General features: G+C 41.2%; 1 protein-coding gene across 47 annotated transcripts in view; it reads left to right on the top strand.

Annotated features, from left to right (window-relative positions):
• The window catches only part of NCOA7 (nuclear receptor coactivator 7), a 159,768-nt gene that overhangs the window by 24,892 nt on the left and 119,119 nt on the right, over nucleotides 1-15,757 (top strand). For all 47 annotated transcript variants that reach the window (XM_084957479.1, XM_084957502.1, XM_021088655.2 and 44 more), the window contains one exon: nucleotides 11,477-11,586. In XM_084957479.1, coding sequence (XP_084813605.1) covers nucleotides 11,537-11,586 — 50 coding nt within the window. In that variant the 5' untranslated portion in view covers nucleotides 11,477-11,536. The remainder of the gene's footprint in view (nucleotides 1-11,476; nucleotides 11,587-15,757) is intronic.

The raw sequence follows: 15,757 nt of genomic DNA, 5'->3' as shown, positions 1-15,757 counted from the left end.
ATAATAAAGTAGTAACCACTACTCACACTTATTTTTGTCCTAAAATATTTTGGGGGGCCACACCTGTGCCATGTGGAAGTTTCCTGGGCCAGGGGTTAAATCTGCATCATAGCAGCAACCCAAGCTACTGCAGTGACAATGCTGGATCCTTAACCTGCTGTGTCATGAGAGAACTCCTGTTCTGTCCTACAATTGGAGCAGCTGAGGCATAGTGCAAGATCAGAACCCCAGCAGTGGTGATGGCATTTGCTGTGAGCACAAGCAGCTGGTGCAGTGATTCATCTTCGTGCCTACCCTGTGGAAGCCCTGGGGGATAGGCTTGTGTTCTTTCAGGCTCTAGAACACTGGAGAGCTTATTTCTTTGGGGCCAGAGCTAGAAAATATCTGCAAAGAAAATCAAACTGGCCAGGGATCTTAGGATTTTAGCAGTGGATATAACAATATTAAAATGAATTCCAGAAGTAACTGAAGAGAAATTTTTCTTCTCATGTCACCTGTTTATTTATTGATGCCATTGGGGGCTTACCACCTTTAGATTCATTTTGGAGATTGCCTGAAGTGATCTTACGGAGCTGGAGCAATAGTAGGGGGTATCCCTGGAATCAGTGGTGATGCAGGCATCAGATTTTTTTCAGCTCTTGTGAAGGTAGGGATAATCATATTCATGTAGCAGACATCCAGTAAATAGTGACTGATGGTGAGAAAGAACTTTTCTCTTATGGTTGAGACATGAGATCAGCAGAGTAAACTTTCCTGTTTTCATTGTCCCCAGTAACTTTATATGACTTTCTGCATATTTTCCCCATTTAATATGTCTTTGTGTACAAGCAGAAAACTGTTCAAAACTGATTTCTTATATCCTTATAAGTATTAACGAGGACATGCATGCAATATATTAAAAAACCTCTAGTGGAATTTTTATAGAGTCATAATTTTGAGTTCTAAAAAGGACCTTCAGTTTTAGTTCTTAGAAAAAGGGGACATTTGTAACTTAATAAAGAAATGTTATTTTTATTTTATTTTACTTTTTTTTTTTTTCCTCGCTTTTTAGGGCCGCACCTGTGGCATATGGAAGTTCCCAGGCGAGGGGTCTAATCAGACTACAGCTACTGGCCTACGCCACAGCCACAGAAATGCCAGATCCGAGCCGCATCTGCGACAGCTCACAGCCACACCGGATCCTTAAGCCACTGAGCAAGGCCAGGGATTGAACCTGCAACCTCATGGTTCCCAGTCAGATTTGTCCATTGCGCCACAACAGGAGTGCCAAATGTTATTTTTTAAAAGAGCAAAATTCAGTTTTAAAATTCTGATTCTCTGTATTTACTAATTGCATTTTCACTGGAGAAATGATTGGGCTGGCAGAAGATTCCTTTCCAAAACAACGGAAACGAAAACATTGCCAACTGCTAAGGGAAATACTTCTGGCATGTTCAAAGTTATACATTACTTCTGTCCTTAAAACTTAAGAAGTTAGTGAATTAAGGGAATGTGGTTCCCACATAGCTCTTTGAAAATCTAATTCAGGCTAATCAGTGTGTTTGAAATGCATGGGGACATGTTCAGTGCTGTGCATTTATTAATGAATAGTAATGGATTAACTTGAATACAGTTTAGGATTGATGTCCTAAAGGATGGTTGACCGGAAAACTGGTGTTCACCTTCTTGTTCTTTTAATGGTGGGTGGATCCTGGAAGAACTAGGCAATTGATGTGCATATTCGGTAGAGTAGTAGAGTCTTACATTAGAGGCCTTTGTTAGTGGTTTTGACTTTGGCATCAGACAGAGCTGATCTTTCTGGCTCTAACTTCTCACCTGCAACCTCATGCTTCCTGGTCAGATTCATTGCCACTGCACCATGACAAGAACTCCTGAAGGAATTTTTGAAGTTAAAATTTTTTATATTAAAAAATAAAGATACTGGAGTTCCCTTCGCAGCTCAGCGGTTAACAAACCCGACTGGGAACCATGAGGTTGTGGGTTTGATCCCTGTCCTCGCTCAGTGGGTTAAGGATCCGACATTGCCATGAGCTGTGGTGTAGGTCGCAGACATAGCTTGGATCCCACGTTGCTATAGTTCTGGCATAGGCCAGCAGCTGTAGCTCGGATTTGACCCCTAGCCTGGCAACCTCCATATGCCTCAGGCGCAGACTTGAAAAGTAAAATGAAAAAAGATACGGTTTATCCATAGAACTTGACTTTACAGTAGTGGTTTTCAGTGTAGATTCACCCACCAGAATTCAGTTTGGTTGACATGGTTTTGGGGGAAGGGCCCTTGCTTTTAGTTGGGGGAAACAGAGGTGCCAGGTGCCCTGCAATGAGCAGGACAATTCTAGACAACACATACCTGTCCCTTATATTTGAGAATTTCATATCATCTCTAGGTCCTACATGAGTATTTATTGGGTCATTCTGAAGAAAAGAGAGATTGGTTCTAAATTACTATGTATTAGAAACATCTATTTGGTAATTATTCATAGCACTAGTTTTATTCTGATGTTCTGTGCACCCCCACCTCCCCATTACCCATCCCCTCCCAACCCCTCATCTTTGCTCTGTCATCTCCTGTACTTCTCTTATGTAATGAAGTTATTTCTCATCTCATTTCACCTGTAGCTAAACTTGTGCCTTATAAGTTGGTATAAGCCTTTGAGTATTTTGTTGTGTAATGAACTTGGGCCTGAGAACTTATTATTAAGAATGATTAACAGGAAGCTCCTGTTGTGACACAGCAGAAATGAATCTGACTAAGAACCATGAGGTTTCAGGTTTGATCCCTGGCCTCGCTCAGTGGGTTAAGGATCCAGCATTGCTGTGAGCTGTGGAGTAGGTCGCAGGCATGGCTCAGGTCCCCTGTTGCTGTGGCTGTGGTGTAGGCTGGCAGCTACAGCTCGGATTTGACCCCCTTGCCTGGGAACCTCCATATGCTGTGGGAGCAGCCCTAAAAAGAACAAAAGACAAAAAAAAAAAAATTATAACTTACCTGTTATAAGTTACTTTTCTTTTGGCGTTATATTGATTTTTGAAACCTGGGAATTTATGTATTGTTATCACTTTCCTCTGGGGAATTACATCAGCTTCACAAAATTAAGTGTATGGGTAGGTTATATCATCTATGAACTTCATTTCAACATTATAATGGGCTTTTTTTTTTTCTTTTGTCATTTTAGGGCCACACCAGCAAGATATGAAAGTTCCCAGGCCGGGGGTTGAATCAGAGCTGTAGCTGCTGGCCTATACCACAGTCACAGCAGTGCAGAATCCAAGCCATGTCTGTAACCTACACCACAGCTCACGGCAATGCTGGATTCTTAACCCACTGAGCAAGGCCAGGGATCAAACCTGTGTCCACATGGATGCTAGTCAGATTCGTTTCTGCTGAGCCACAACAGGAACTCCTATAATGGGCATGTAATAAAATGTTTATATTCTACTGACCAGTGAAAAAGGTGGGGGTTTGGGGTACCAACCCTCCGTGTAGTTAAAAAAATGTGTATAACTTACAGTGGGCCCTCCATATATGCAATTCCTCTGTATCCACAGGTCGTCTAGTATTATTATAGTATATTTACTGAAAAATCTGATGGACCCACAAAGTTCAAATCCCTGTTGTTCAAGGGTCAGCCGTACTACTTTAGGGGTGGGGTGTTGGTTTTTGATAAGACGGAGAACTGCTAGTCTGCAGCCATCCCATGACATGGTCGTCCAGCTTGTGCTTGATCACGTTTGCACATTAGGAAGCTGCTGTCTCTGGAGGCAGGTGTTTGCATCAAGCCCTTCTGTTGAGCCAACCCCCCCCACCCCCCAATATCCGGTGCCTGGTCCTAGGTACACCCTTGAAGGTCTATTGGTACAAGCCTTAATCCTCTCCCAGGTAAGATCCTTGAGAGATTTGAGACTAGCTGTCATTTCATCTCAACTCTTTCCATGCCCAGCCTGACCAGATCCTTTGACTAATATTCTTAAAATTTAGTTTTTTGTTACTTAATCATTCTATTTGCTCCAGTTTCCTTATAGTTCTCCTGTGGTTGGAAACCCAGAGCTAAATGCAATACCTTGATGTATTCTAATCCTCAGTAAGGGTGGGATAGACCATCATAGTCTTTTTTATTAGGGGTTGATTGCACTAGTGTTTTTGGGGGGATGGATGTGGAACAGTGAAATCACACACTGGGTATATGGATCTTAGCGTCTCCTGAGAATGCCTATCTTACTCAAACCAATGCTAGGTTCTCCCTCTCTTTCATTCTTTAGCACATTGCCCAGGAATAGAGCCCAAAATTCATCTACAGACAGCTGACTTCTGTCTGAATCCAAACACTGTTATCCAGGATTGTATTTATCTCTCCAAAAAGTCTAATAAAGCCCCTATTTTCATTAAGTCAGTAGTAAATTTACTAATGAGGACAAAGCTTAAGAATGAATGCTGCATTACGTTGTTAACATCCTCCCTCCAGGCTAAGGATGAAGGCCAGCTCCCAGCTCTGGGTTGAGGCCAGTCAGTTGGTCAGCACATACTTCTTGGTACAATGGTTCAATGCTTGCCTTGATCCATCTAATCCTAGAAGCATCCATCCATGTCTGGGCCACATTTGTCAATCTTATTTGTAAGCAGATCAAGAGAAACTTATCAAGTAAGTGCCTTTTATCTACAGTTACACTGTGTCTACCTAATTTCCTTGATGCCCTAGCACAGTAACTATGTCCGAGAGGGAAATTAGGTCAATGTAATTTGGCTAAGTCACCGTTCCTTGAACTTCCTCCCCTCCACCAGCCCTGCACTCCAGCCACCCCAACCATGCAGGCCTCCCTGAGACTACACATGCCCTCCTCGTGGCTTGTACATCCTCATTCTGCCTGATGAGGTCAACCTCCTCTGTGTTCAGCATCAAATTCTATTCTTCATAGTCAGCTCTGGCCTCATCTGCAGGGGTGTCTCTGACCCTCCTTCCCTTCCTGGCAGAGTAGTTGCTTCCCCTCTGTGCTGGGTGGTTCCTTGTATCACCAGTGTCACCATTTGCTGCTCGTCTTCCTAGCCGATGGGTGTCAGTTGCCTATTGCACCTGAGCTTCCTGGCCTGTGAATGCCGCCTGCATCTTCGTTTTCTCCAGCAGAATACTTGGTCCATGGCAGATGCTTCAAAAAGAGATCTACTTGCTGTTGTTCTGCTGAATGGCTGGTTTTCTGTGAACAGCCTGGATCTCAGGGTTCACTGCTGCCTCTTCCAAGTCCTTGCCCTAAATTATTATGTCTAAAGTTTTGCTGGGGATCTATGATGATCTCCAGTGTATAATTTGCACACTCCCTTTTATAACTCTTGTTGAGAATTGAAATGTATTTGCCTCTTGTCAGGCTTTTGGCACTTTCCACCACATGTTCAACAATTCCTGACCCTGCCAGTGATGTTTTAGAAATGTCATTTGCACATTCTCTTCCTAGGGAGAATTTATGAAGTGATTGGTTTAGCCCAGAAATGGGTCTTCGTTTAGAGTACCTAGGAACTTTAATGAAATCCCGTACTCATCTTAGGTAAAAGGGCACCGAAACCCTCATTTATTTAATTCTTTTCAGGTCTAATTTCAATTCCCTAGACAAAGTGTAGTGGACTAAGGGTTGATGTGGTCTCCATGCATTTTGCCATCTATTGTCCCGTTCAGGCAGTAGACCACGGGCCTGTCCTTGATCATCACTTTGGTTTTTTTTGTTTGTTTTTTTGTTTGTTTTTTGTCTTTTTGCCATTTTCTTGGGCCGTTCTGTGGCATATGGAGGTTCCCAGGCTAGGGGTCAAATCGGAGCTGTAGCCGCCGGCCTATACCAGAGCCACAGCAACGCGGGACCCAAACCATGTCTGCAAACTACACCACAGCTCACAGCAACACCAGATCCTTAACCCACTGGGCAAGGCCAGGGATCGAACCTGCAGCCTCATGGTTCCTAGTTGGATTCATTAACCACTGTGCCACAACGGGAACTCCTGATCATCACTTTGATTCAGGCAAAACTTTTTCCATCTTTGTTGCTGTTAAGTTCTGTTTTCTGTTGCTTTGTTTCTGTGACACACATTTGTTTATCTGGGGGCATTATCTCCTAGATGGCTCGCCTTATATGTTTGTGATGCACTTTTGTTCTATTTCTATGTCTTTCTTCCCAGGTTTCTTGTTAAAGAGACTATTCAAATTTCTGAACTTTGGTTAATGCTGATATTTGAATGCCCTTTCTATGTTTAGATGGCTGTGTGGCTTTGAGAAAAACTACACATCTGTCATCTTTTAGTATAAATGAAGTATTTTCTAGGTGGAAATGTCTGCATACAAAGGTACATTTTAGTCTGTTCCTTATGTGGCCAAATTTAGTATGACCAAGCCTCAAAGCATGTTCTTGTCATTATTTCATTTGTATAATAGGAAACATGTTGTTGGGAAAACAAGTGATGGACATCACGGGTGCTCCAGTGTTTTTCTAGTCCCAACTGGTTGTATCTGAGTGAACAGAGCTGCAGCGTGTTAGAATGAAACCAAAAAGCCACTCTGGGCTGTGTGGGTCCACACTGGATTGCTGTAGTTAGGGGGTCTGATAGCACTGTCCTTAAATCTCTTCTAAGTAGTGTCATGAGGAGCATCAGACATTTGTTAATAATACAGAAAATTCTCTGTATTCCACACAGCTTTTATGAGGTAAGGACTCGTATTGACTTTTTTTTTTTTTTTTTTTAAATAATGAACTGAATTTAGGTCTAAATTGACCATCCTGATTTAAGATCACAACAAGAAATGTTTAGAGAGAAGAAACATCTTGTGCTCCCCCATAAAATTCTTTTTGGCCTGTAATAAACTGTAAATGCAGGAGACTCTTATAATGCAGTATTTGGATGAGTCTAGGGTTTATTGATGTGAGGGAAAAGTCAACACTAAGTGAAAGAAGGGCTTTTAAGAAGCCCATTATAACCACATATAATGGAAAATGTAGTTCCCATTAGAGATTGATTTAGGGAGCTCCGGTTCTTCACTGAAGCGTGAAAGCTGCTGGGTGGTGCTCTGTGCAAATCATTTTTATAACATCCTTTGCCAGTCTCTTTCTGGTTAATCTGTTGGTGTGTCTGGATCTGAAAGGACCATATCTGTCTTGTTTAAGAAATATATACCTACCCAGAAATTTAAAAGAAACCAAAGATTAGGATATTTTTAATTTATCAAGTAGAAAATGGATAAAGAGCTCTGCCAGTTCTAAATGGACACAGCAGCACCAGATGTCAGTTCTTGGATCACTTAATCTTTTTCTCTCGTGCTTATTTTGTCAATATTTTTCCACTAGAACCAAATATTAGTTTCTGGCTCAGCCTGAAATATAAAAATTTTCCAATTAGATTGTTATGACTTCATTTTTATTCATGAGAGGAAATCTAATAAACAGAGATCATCACATATGGTGGCACGCAGGAGAGGAACTTTAAAATAAACCACCTGGCCCAGGGTGGGGTTGGAGAGCCAGGATTCTAATTCTTTCTGGAGTTTGAGAGAGCCTGGCTTGAGCCTCCCTTCCTCATTTCCAAGTAATTGTTAATTTGAGAGGAATCCTTGGGTTGATATCAGTCTGCCAAAAAATTGACCTTATCCCCAGGACTAGATTAGTTCCTCTTTGTGCTTTTGTGTGGAGTTTCCGCCTAGTTCTGCATTAGGTATTTAGGGAAGTATAAGGAAAATATGAAACATGGTGGTTTTTGACTTGAAGGAACTGTGGTTTGTTTGGGGCTGAGAAGGTGGAGTGAAGTGGCATTGTCAGCTAGCATATGGTTCAGCGCCTCACAGTCAGTGGTAGGTGACATGTGAAATAAACTCATAAGAAAGAGAGGGAAGGGCCTGCAAGTAATCAGGGAAGGCTTTGCAGCAGGATGGGGGCTTATGCTAGATCTGGTCAGAGAAGGAGTGTGGCAAGGCTACCTCAAGCTTGGGAAGAGAGTCAGGATTAAGGTACAGAGTAGGGGAGGAGCCCAGTGGGTTCAGGTCACAGTGTGAGAGGCTTGGACACTTGGCCAACATCTTTTCTTTTCCTTCTTTCATTGCTCAAATTATTTATTTATTTACCTACGTACTTATTCCAGGCCTGATTCTTTTTTTTTTTTTTAAACTCAATGAATTTATTACATTTGTAGTTGTACAATGAGCATCACAATCCAATTTTATAGGATTTCCATCCCACAACCCCAGCTTATGCCCCCCCCATCATTGCCCACATTCTTGAATGAGTACCACCCCGATTCACTGAGGCACGGCTTCATTCCTGCTGCTCCACCTGGGAGGTCCTGTTGAAGGTCTCAATGAGCCCCTCCCTGCCTGTGGCCAGGTACCTTTGTCTTAACCTGTAGAATCTATGCCAAGGCATCAGATGCTGCTGATTCCAGGCCACTTTTCCTAGATTATCTCTAAATGCTTTCTGGCCCCAAAAGGTTATCAAAAGGCATTGAAATGTACACCAAACCAGATTTAAATCCCTGCTCCACCATAGCTGGTAATGTTGAACTTGGGAAATTAGTGTCTCTCAGCCTCAGTTTAAGGGAAGTAAAGATACCTACGTCGTAATGTGGGTGTTAGGATAAAAAGAAAGGACACTCGGATCTGTTGGAATAATGACATGGCAAGCAGGCATCACCGCTGCTTCCTTTTCCCAGCTCAGAGGCTACTCTCCCCGTCTTACCTAATGTGTCTTGCCCTTTCATGTTCGTACGTATGCTCGGTGTCCCCTCTGTCTGGAATGCTGTCTCTCTTTATTCGTTACCGATTGAAATCCTCACCACGCTGGAAGGTTGACTTTGTCACCTCAGTCAAAATGGAACTTAGTGTCTTCTGGATTCTGAGTGTTAATTCTTTGGACAGCTCACGGTTACTAACCCTACATTTTAGTTAACTGGCACACATCTTATTTTCCATACTGGTTGGTAAATTCCTTGAGGGCGGCACCATGTCAAGGATGCAGAGATAAACCAGTAGCAATTGAGACCTTGTCCCCCATTGTTTCCATGTAGGGCCTTGGGTACAGTAGTTCTGCATGCAGGGTGTTCTCCTCATTGTAGTGTTTTTTTCTTTTTCCTTAACTTCCGCCATGTGCTGATAATTTCTAATTCTTTTTCTCAAGCCCTCCCTGCACTCCTGTGCTTTCCATGAAACCAAACATCTGGTGAATACCTGCACCTGACTATTCCGTGGACATTCAGAGGCAACATGTCCAAATCCGATCTTTCATCTAGCTCTGCTCCCCCATCCCACACACATGCCCCCTTCCTAGATTGTGCCCTATCTGTGGTATCACAGTCTACCCAGTCCCTAAATAGAAACTTGGAGGGCATTTGTCATTCCTTCCTGTTCCCTATTGTCTACATGGAATGAGTCACCCAAACTGGACTCATTTGCCTTCTGAATATTTTTTGAAGTCATGGCCCCTCTTACTGTGTCCAGTACTGCTGGCCTAAGTGTGGGCCTTGCTCTCTCAACTCATATTACTGTAATATCTTTCTAATAGGTCTGTTCACCCTGCTGTGATCCTCTCGAGTCCATCTTCTGTCATTGTGCCTCTTACACTCCCTCCCTCCCTTTGGTAATGTCTGCTGGGTCAGCATAACCACTTAGTGACACAGGTGCTCCAGATGTACAGCGAAGGCAGTGGGCAGCACACAGTGCATGGAGAGGGTGAAGTGCAAGCTCTTTGGCAGCATGGCCCTCGTCCTGCCCGTGTCTTCATCCTCAACTCCCACTGTTGCCCTGCTTCACAGTTGATCCTGGAGCAGCAGAGTGATATTGTGTTTTCTTGCTTTTGTCCAAGCTGGACCTGCTTCCTATACCCTGTAACTAGGAACCCATACTCTCTTTCAGATCTTGAGTGGGGTGGGCCCTGCATAAGGCTAAGTGTTCTTCCTCTAGGCTCTGTGCCTTCTCCATAGCAGTTCGTATCCCAATGACCTGAAATCCTAAGTGTCTCCTTCACAAAACAGTCCATTCCATTAGGGCAAATATCATGTCTTATTTATCTCTGGTCTCTGATACTTATCACAGTACCTTTCTTGGAATGTGTATTGTGAATTCAGTTGTTTATGGAGTTGAAATGAATTAGTAACTAATTTTGATTGATGAACATTCTTTGCTTTCACTTTGAGACCCATTCAGGGTAAAAAAGCAGTTAAGGAAAGGTTAATGCTCCGCAGAAAATTTAGATTAGTGAATCAGGCAGTAAGTAGACATCGGTAATTTTTTTTTTTTTTTAACCTTTTTAGGGCCTTGCCTGTGGCATATGGAAATTCCCAGGCTGGGGGTTGAATTGGAGCCTCAGCTGCTGACCTGTACCACAGCCATAGCAACTTGGGATCCGAGCTGCATCTGTAGCCTACACCACAGCTCATGGCAGCGCTGGATCCTCAACCAACTGAGCGAGGCCAGGGATCGAACCCCTATCCTCATGGCTTCTAGTTGGATTCTTAACCTGCTGAGCCACAACAGGAACTACAGCATTGGAAATTTTTGAGCAGAGGCATGTCCTGATGAAAGTGGTATTTAAGGAAGATTGATCTGGAGACAACCTCTTATTATAGGTTTAAACTGGGTTGCTCCTGGGAAACACAGGTGAGGATTGCAGGGGTGGGAGAGGAGGAGGGCAGGAGGCTCATGTCTAAAGCCCTTCTGAAGAATAGCTTCCTGGGGCTTTGTATTTTTTTTTTTTTGTCTTTTGTCCTTTTAGGGCCACGCCCACGGCATATGGAGATTCCCAGACTAGGGGTCTAATTGGAGCTGTTGCTTCCAACCTATGCCACAGGCACAGCAACACCAGATCCGAGCCACATCTGTAACCTACACCACAGCTCACGACAACACAGGATCCTTAACCCACTGTGTGAGGCCTGGGATCGAACCCGAAACATCCTGGTTCCTGGTCGGATTCGTTTTCGCTGCACTGCGACGGGAACTCCTGGGGCTTTGTACTTTTATTTCCACATTTGCTCAAGTGGGATGTACTCATTGGCATGTTTCCAAAATAAAACACATGATGTTATTTTTATTTTTGAAGAAAAAGCATTCTTGTAAAATGCCAAAGTGATCCATCATTACTTATGAGACATGTTTGTCATTAGTGGCTTGAAAAGAGTGAATTAAAAAAAAAAAAAATTAGCTCCTGCACAGCTAGCCCCAGAACTTCCAAAGTCAGTGATTTTTGTTTTAGCACATTTTGAAATAATTGTTAATTAGGAGGAAAATGCTTCAGTTTATTTTCCTGGGCACTTTTTATTTTACAGTTTGACACCTCTGTTCTAATTGTAGTTTCCTGACCCCTCTTTTCCTGCAGGGGCATTTGTGTTTCATGTATGCTCATGTGACTGTGCTTACTGGTTAAAGTTTAGCTTCCATTTGTTGGGGCCATGTAATTCTACTCTGCTTAATTCTTCACATTGGCCATTATAAACTACTTAATTTAAGGTCATTTTTTTTTATTACAGGGTTATGACTCATTGATTAAAAAGGACTTTCCAAATACTTTGCACTTTTGATAGCATATTATGGATACCAAGGAGGAGAAGAAGGAACGGAAACAAAGTTATTTTGCTCGGTAAGCATTTGTTTTGCAAAATTATATAAGTACTTAAAAATTTTTTTGAGGGGACTTTGTCCTTAAGTGTTACTTGGCATTTTGTGATTTGTGACCATTCATAAACAGAGAAGATAATTGGTAGAAGTTAGATATACTTCATTTCATCTTTTCTCTAATTTACACTAGAGAAATAACATTTATTTCTTCTCTTTACACCTTTGACAGTTCTCTCAGGTCAGTGCTGCTCAGGGAATCTAGTGATCATTATGCACTAGAACTGCAGATTGCTGAGAATCTCATGTTTAGCCATTGACATTGCATTTTAAATCCTAAGGACTTAGTTCCTGCTGCTCTGTGGCTTAATTAGCTGAGCTATATTAAAAAATTTATGACATATTTAAAGCTTATGACTGCATGGGCAGTTCATTATGAAGAAGTATCTTTGCAGGTAAATTTTGGATGAAATTGTATCATTAGAGTCCTTGTGATTTTTAAAGCTTCAACTTGTCCAACATACATACATGTGTTGGTGTCTGAATAGAAGCAATCTAGTGTTGACTGGTTACCATTTACAGATTTAAACATCTCTGTGGCAGCCACTCACTAATCAAAATAACATAAATGGTATGCTAAAACATGTATAAATCATTTTGATGGCTGGAATGTTCAGACTCAGAGCGAGAACAGAGGCTTGAAATGGTCATTATAGTCTCCCAAACTGAACCATTTTTTAAGAAATGAATTCAGCCTCGCCACATCCGCAACCGCCTGTCTATGCTTGTTAAAGATGCATTTCCTATTTTACAAATATAAATCTTGGAAACCAAAAACCAAAGTTTTTTGTTGAGGTTTTTCTCCAGAAATTAAGTTAGCTTTTTGATTGTTAATGGGAAAACAAAGGGAATGAACATTTAAGGAACCACTGTGTGACAAGTACTTCACTTACTAACTTTACTTTCTTCACAATAAACTTTTTCTGAAATAGGTTTTCCCCATTTTACTGATGAAATAACTCAGAAAGTGTTTTCTCCATTTTATATAGTGTAAGAGTCAATATTCCTTTTTTTTTTTTTGTCTTTTTGCCTTTTTCTAGGGCTGTTCCCTCAGCATATGGAGGTTCCTGGGCTGGGGTCTTATTGGAGCTGTAGCCGCCGGCCTACGTCACAATTAAATTAAATTTGCTTCTCCATCTTAACCCACTGCACCACAGCAAGAAATCCTAAAAGTACATTTTTTTTTTCGTTTTTTAACGTTTTATTGAAGTATAGTTGATTGACCATGTTGTGATAATTTCTTTTTCTTTTCTTTTCTTTCTTTATTTATTTTGTCTTTTTGCCTTTCCTAGGGCCGCTCCCAAGGCATATGGAGGTTCCCAGGCTAGGGGTGGAATCAGAGCTGTAGCTGCTGGCCTACACCACAGCCACAGCAACGTGGGATCTGAGCCGCGTCTGCAACCTACACCGCAGCTGACGGCAATGTGGATCCTTAACCCACTGAGCAACGCCAGGGATCGAACCTGCAACCTCATGGTTCCTAATCGGATTCGTTAACCACTGAGCCATGAGAGGAACTCCGAGAGTCAATATTCAAATATAAGGTTATATCCAAAGGACATTTGTCACTTGGTATTGGTAAACCATAAATAAGAGTTTTGGGAAAGCAAGAGTTAAACTACTAATTGTAAGGAATTATTTTCCCGTTTAGGATCACAGAGAGTAGCAAGATTGGGGAAGGAAGAAATCAGGCATCTAATGGGTGAAACATAGAAAGTTAGGACACTTACAATGAATTAAAACTATATAGTGATTTTCAAAAATGTCTATTTTGAGGTAATTATAGATTCTCATGTAGTTCTTTTTTTTTCTTTTTTTCATTTTTGATTCATATGTAGTTCTAAGAAATAATACAGAGATATCTTATACCCTTCATTCAGTTTCTCATCTTACATAACTATCATATAATAAATATCACAACTCAGAAGTTGAAATTGATACAATCCACTGATCTTATTCAGATTTTGCCAGGTTTATAAGTGCTCATTTATGTGTGAGTGTGTGTGTGTATGTATTTAGTTCTGCTCAGTTTTATTACATGGAGATTTGTGTGGCCACCATCACAGACAAGAAACATAACAGTTCCATCAAAGAGCTATTTTCACCTCCTTCCTTCTGCTCATCACTCCTGACAACCACTAATCTGTTCTCCATTTCTATAGCTTGTCATTTCAAAAAGACTATATTCATGCAGTCATACAGTATCTAACCTTTTGAGATTGGGTTTTTTCACTTAGCTGAGTTCCCTTAGTATATTAGTCTATTCAGACTGGTCTAACAAAATACCACAGACTGAATGGCTTATAAGCAACAACAATTTATTGCTCACAGTTCTGGTGGCTGGAAGTCCAAGGTCAGGGTGCCATCATGGTCAGGTTCTATATCTGGTGAAAACCCTCTTCGTGGTTCATCAAAGGCCCTCTTCTCACTGTACCCTCACGTGGTGAAAAGGGCAAGACCTCTTTCATAAGTGCACTAATCCCAGTCATAAGAGTTCTCCCCTCATGGCCTAATCACCTCCCAAAGGCCTGTACCTCCTAATACCATCACATTGGGCATAAGGTTCCAAAGTATGAAGTTTTGGGAGACACAGACATTCAGCTCATAGCATTTGAGATCTGGCCAAGGTGTTGCAAGTATCAATAGTTTGTTCCTTTTTCTTACTGGATGTATCAAAATTTTTAAACCATTCACCCACCGAAGGACATTTGGGTTGTTTCCAGCTTGGGACTATTACAAATAAAGCTAGGATCATTTGTGTAAAAATGTTTTGTGTGTGAATATCAGTTTCAATTTATCTGGGATAAATGCCCAGTGGAATAGCTGAGTCAAATGATAAGGATATGTTTAATTTTGTAAGAAACTTCCAGACTCTTTTCTAGAGTGACTATACCATTTTCCATTCCTTCTTACCAGCAGTGTATAAATGATCCAGTTTCTTGGCATCCTTGTCAGCATTTGGTATTGTCACTCTTATTTGAACCATACTTATAGGTTTGTAGTGACATCTCATTGTGATTTTAGTTTGCATTTCTTTAATGACTAATGAAGTTGAACATCTTTTCACGTGGTATCCATCTTCTTTAATGCAATGTCTTTTCATGTCATTTGCCTGGGTTCAAGCTGGCTTGTTTATTCTCCTATTGGGCAGTGTTGAGAGTTTTTTATACAGACTAGAAATGAGTCCTTTGATATGTGGTTTGCCAATATTTTCTTTCAGTTTGTGGCTTTTCAAACAGAGTCTTTGCAAAGCAAAAGTTTTTAATTTTGATGTAATTCAGTTTATTAGTTTCTCCTTTTATGGATTATGCTTTGGGCATTAAGTCTAACAACCCTTTGCCCAGCCCTAGGTCCTGAAGATTTTCTTTCATTTTTTTCTAAACATATGCAGTATTGTGTTTCATGTTTAAGTTGGTGATTCATCTTGTGTTAGGTTTTATATAAGATGTGAATTTAGATCAGGGTTCTTTTTTACTTACGGATGTTCTACATAGTGATTCCAAAAGCTCTAGCACCTTCTCAGTCTGCATCCGAACTGATTCTGATAGTAAGAGTGACCTTGGTTCATGAAAACCTACTCAGTTGTTCCTAAAATGTAGAGTGAGGGGGCTGCTTAAGCTGAGAATGCAAGATGAAAGAACAGCGTAGTTATTTCAACTCAGAAATGCACGATTTAATTGTCATGCTTGCCTTGACCTTTTGTGAAGATTAGCAGTGAAAAAGAAAAACATATCCGAAGGAATGTCACTTCAGGAGCATGGGGATAGCAGGACAAGGCCAACAATCAGTGGTACTATTAAAATAGTAAATCACCATGATTAATTACGAGGAAATGAGAGAAAGATTGAGAAAAGATAAACTTGCAGTTTGGCTATTAGAATGCATCAAGCTACTGAAAGCAAAAACAAACAAACAAACATTATCAGAAAAGAGGCAGCCCAAGTGATTAAAGCTTTTCAAATGCCTCTGACTTAATTCCATAAAGTGGAATTACCAACAGAACCTGCTTAAAAGCCAGCCTGTGACAACCTAGGGCAGTTTGCTCTGTGGCATGTACCCATGCAAGAGCTCCAGGGAGAAATGTAAAGTCAGGAAAGGGTTAGGCCAAACCCATACGGCCGCACCACGTTGCACAA

Source organism: Sus scrofa, chromosome 1 (genome assembly GCF_054392235.1).
Source record: "Sus scrofa isolate SSC_HxYL_T2T_F1_AM1 chromosome 1, Sscrofa_HxYL_maternal_Yorkshire_Landrace_v2.0, whole genome shotgun sequence".
NCBI classification, from domain to species: Eukaryota; Metazoa; Chordata; class Mammalia; order Artiodactyla; family Suidae; genus Sus; species Sus scrofa.
This window is presented reverse-complemented; position numbering and strand designations above follow the sequence as displayed.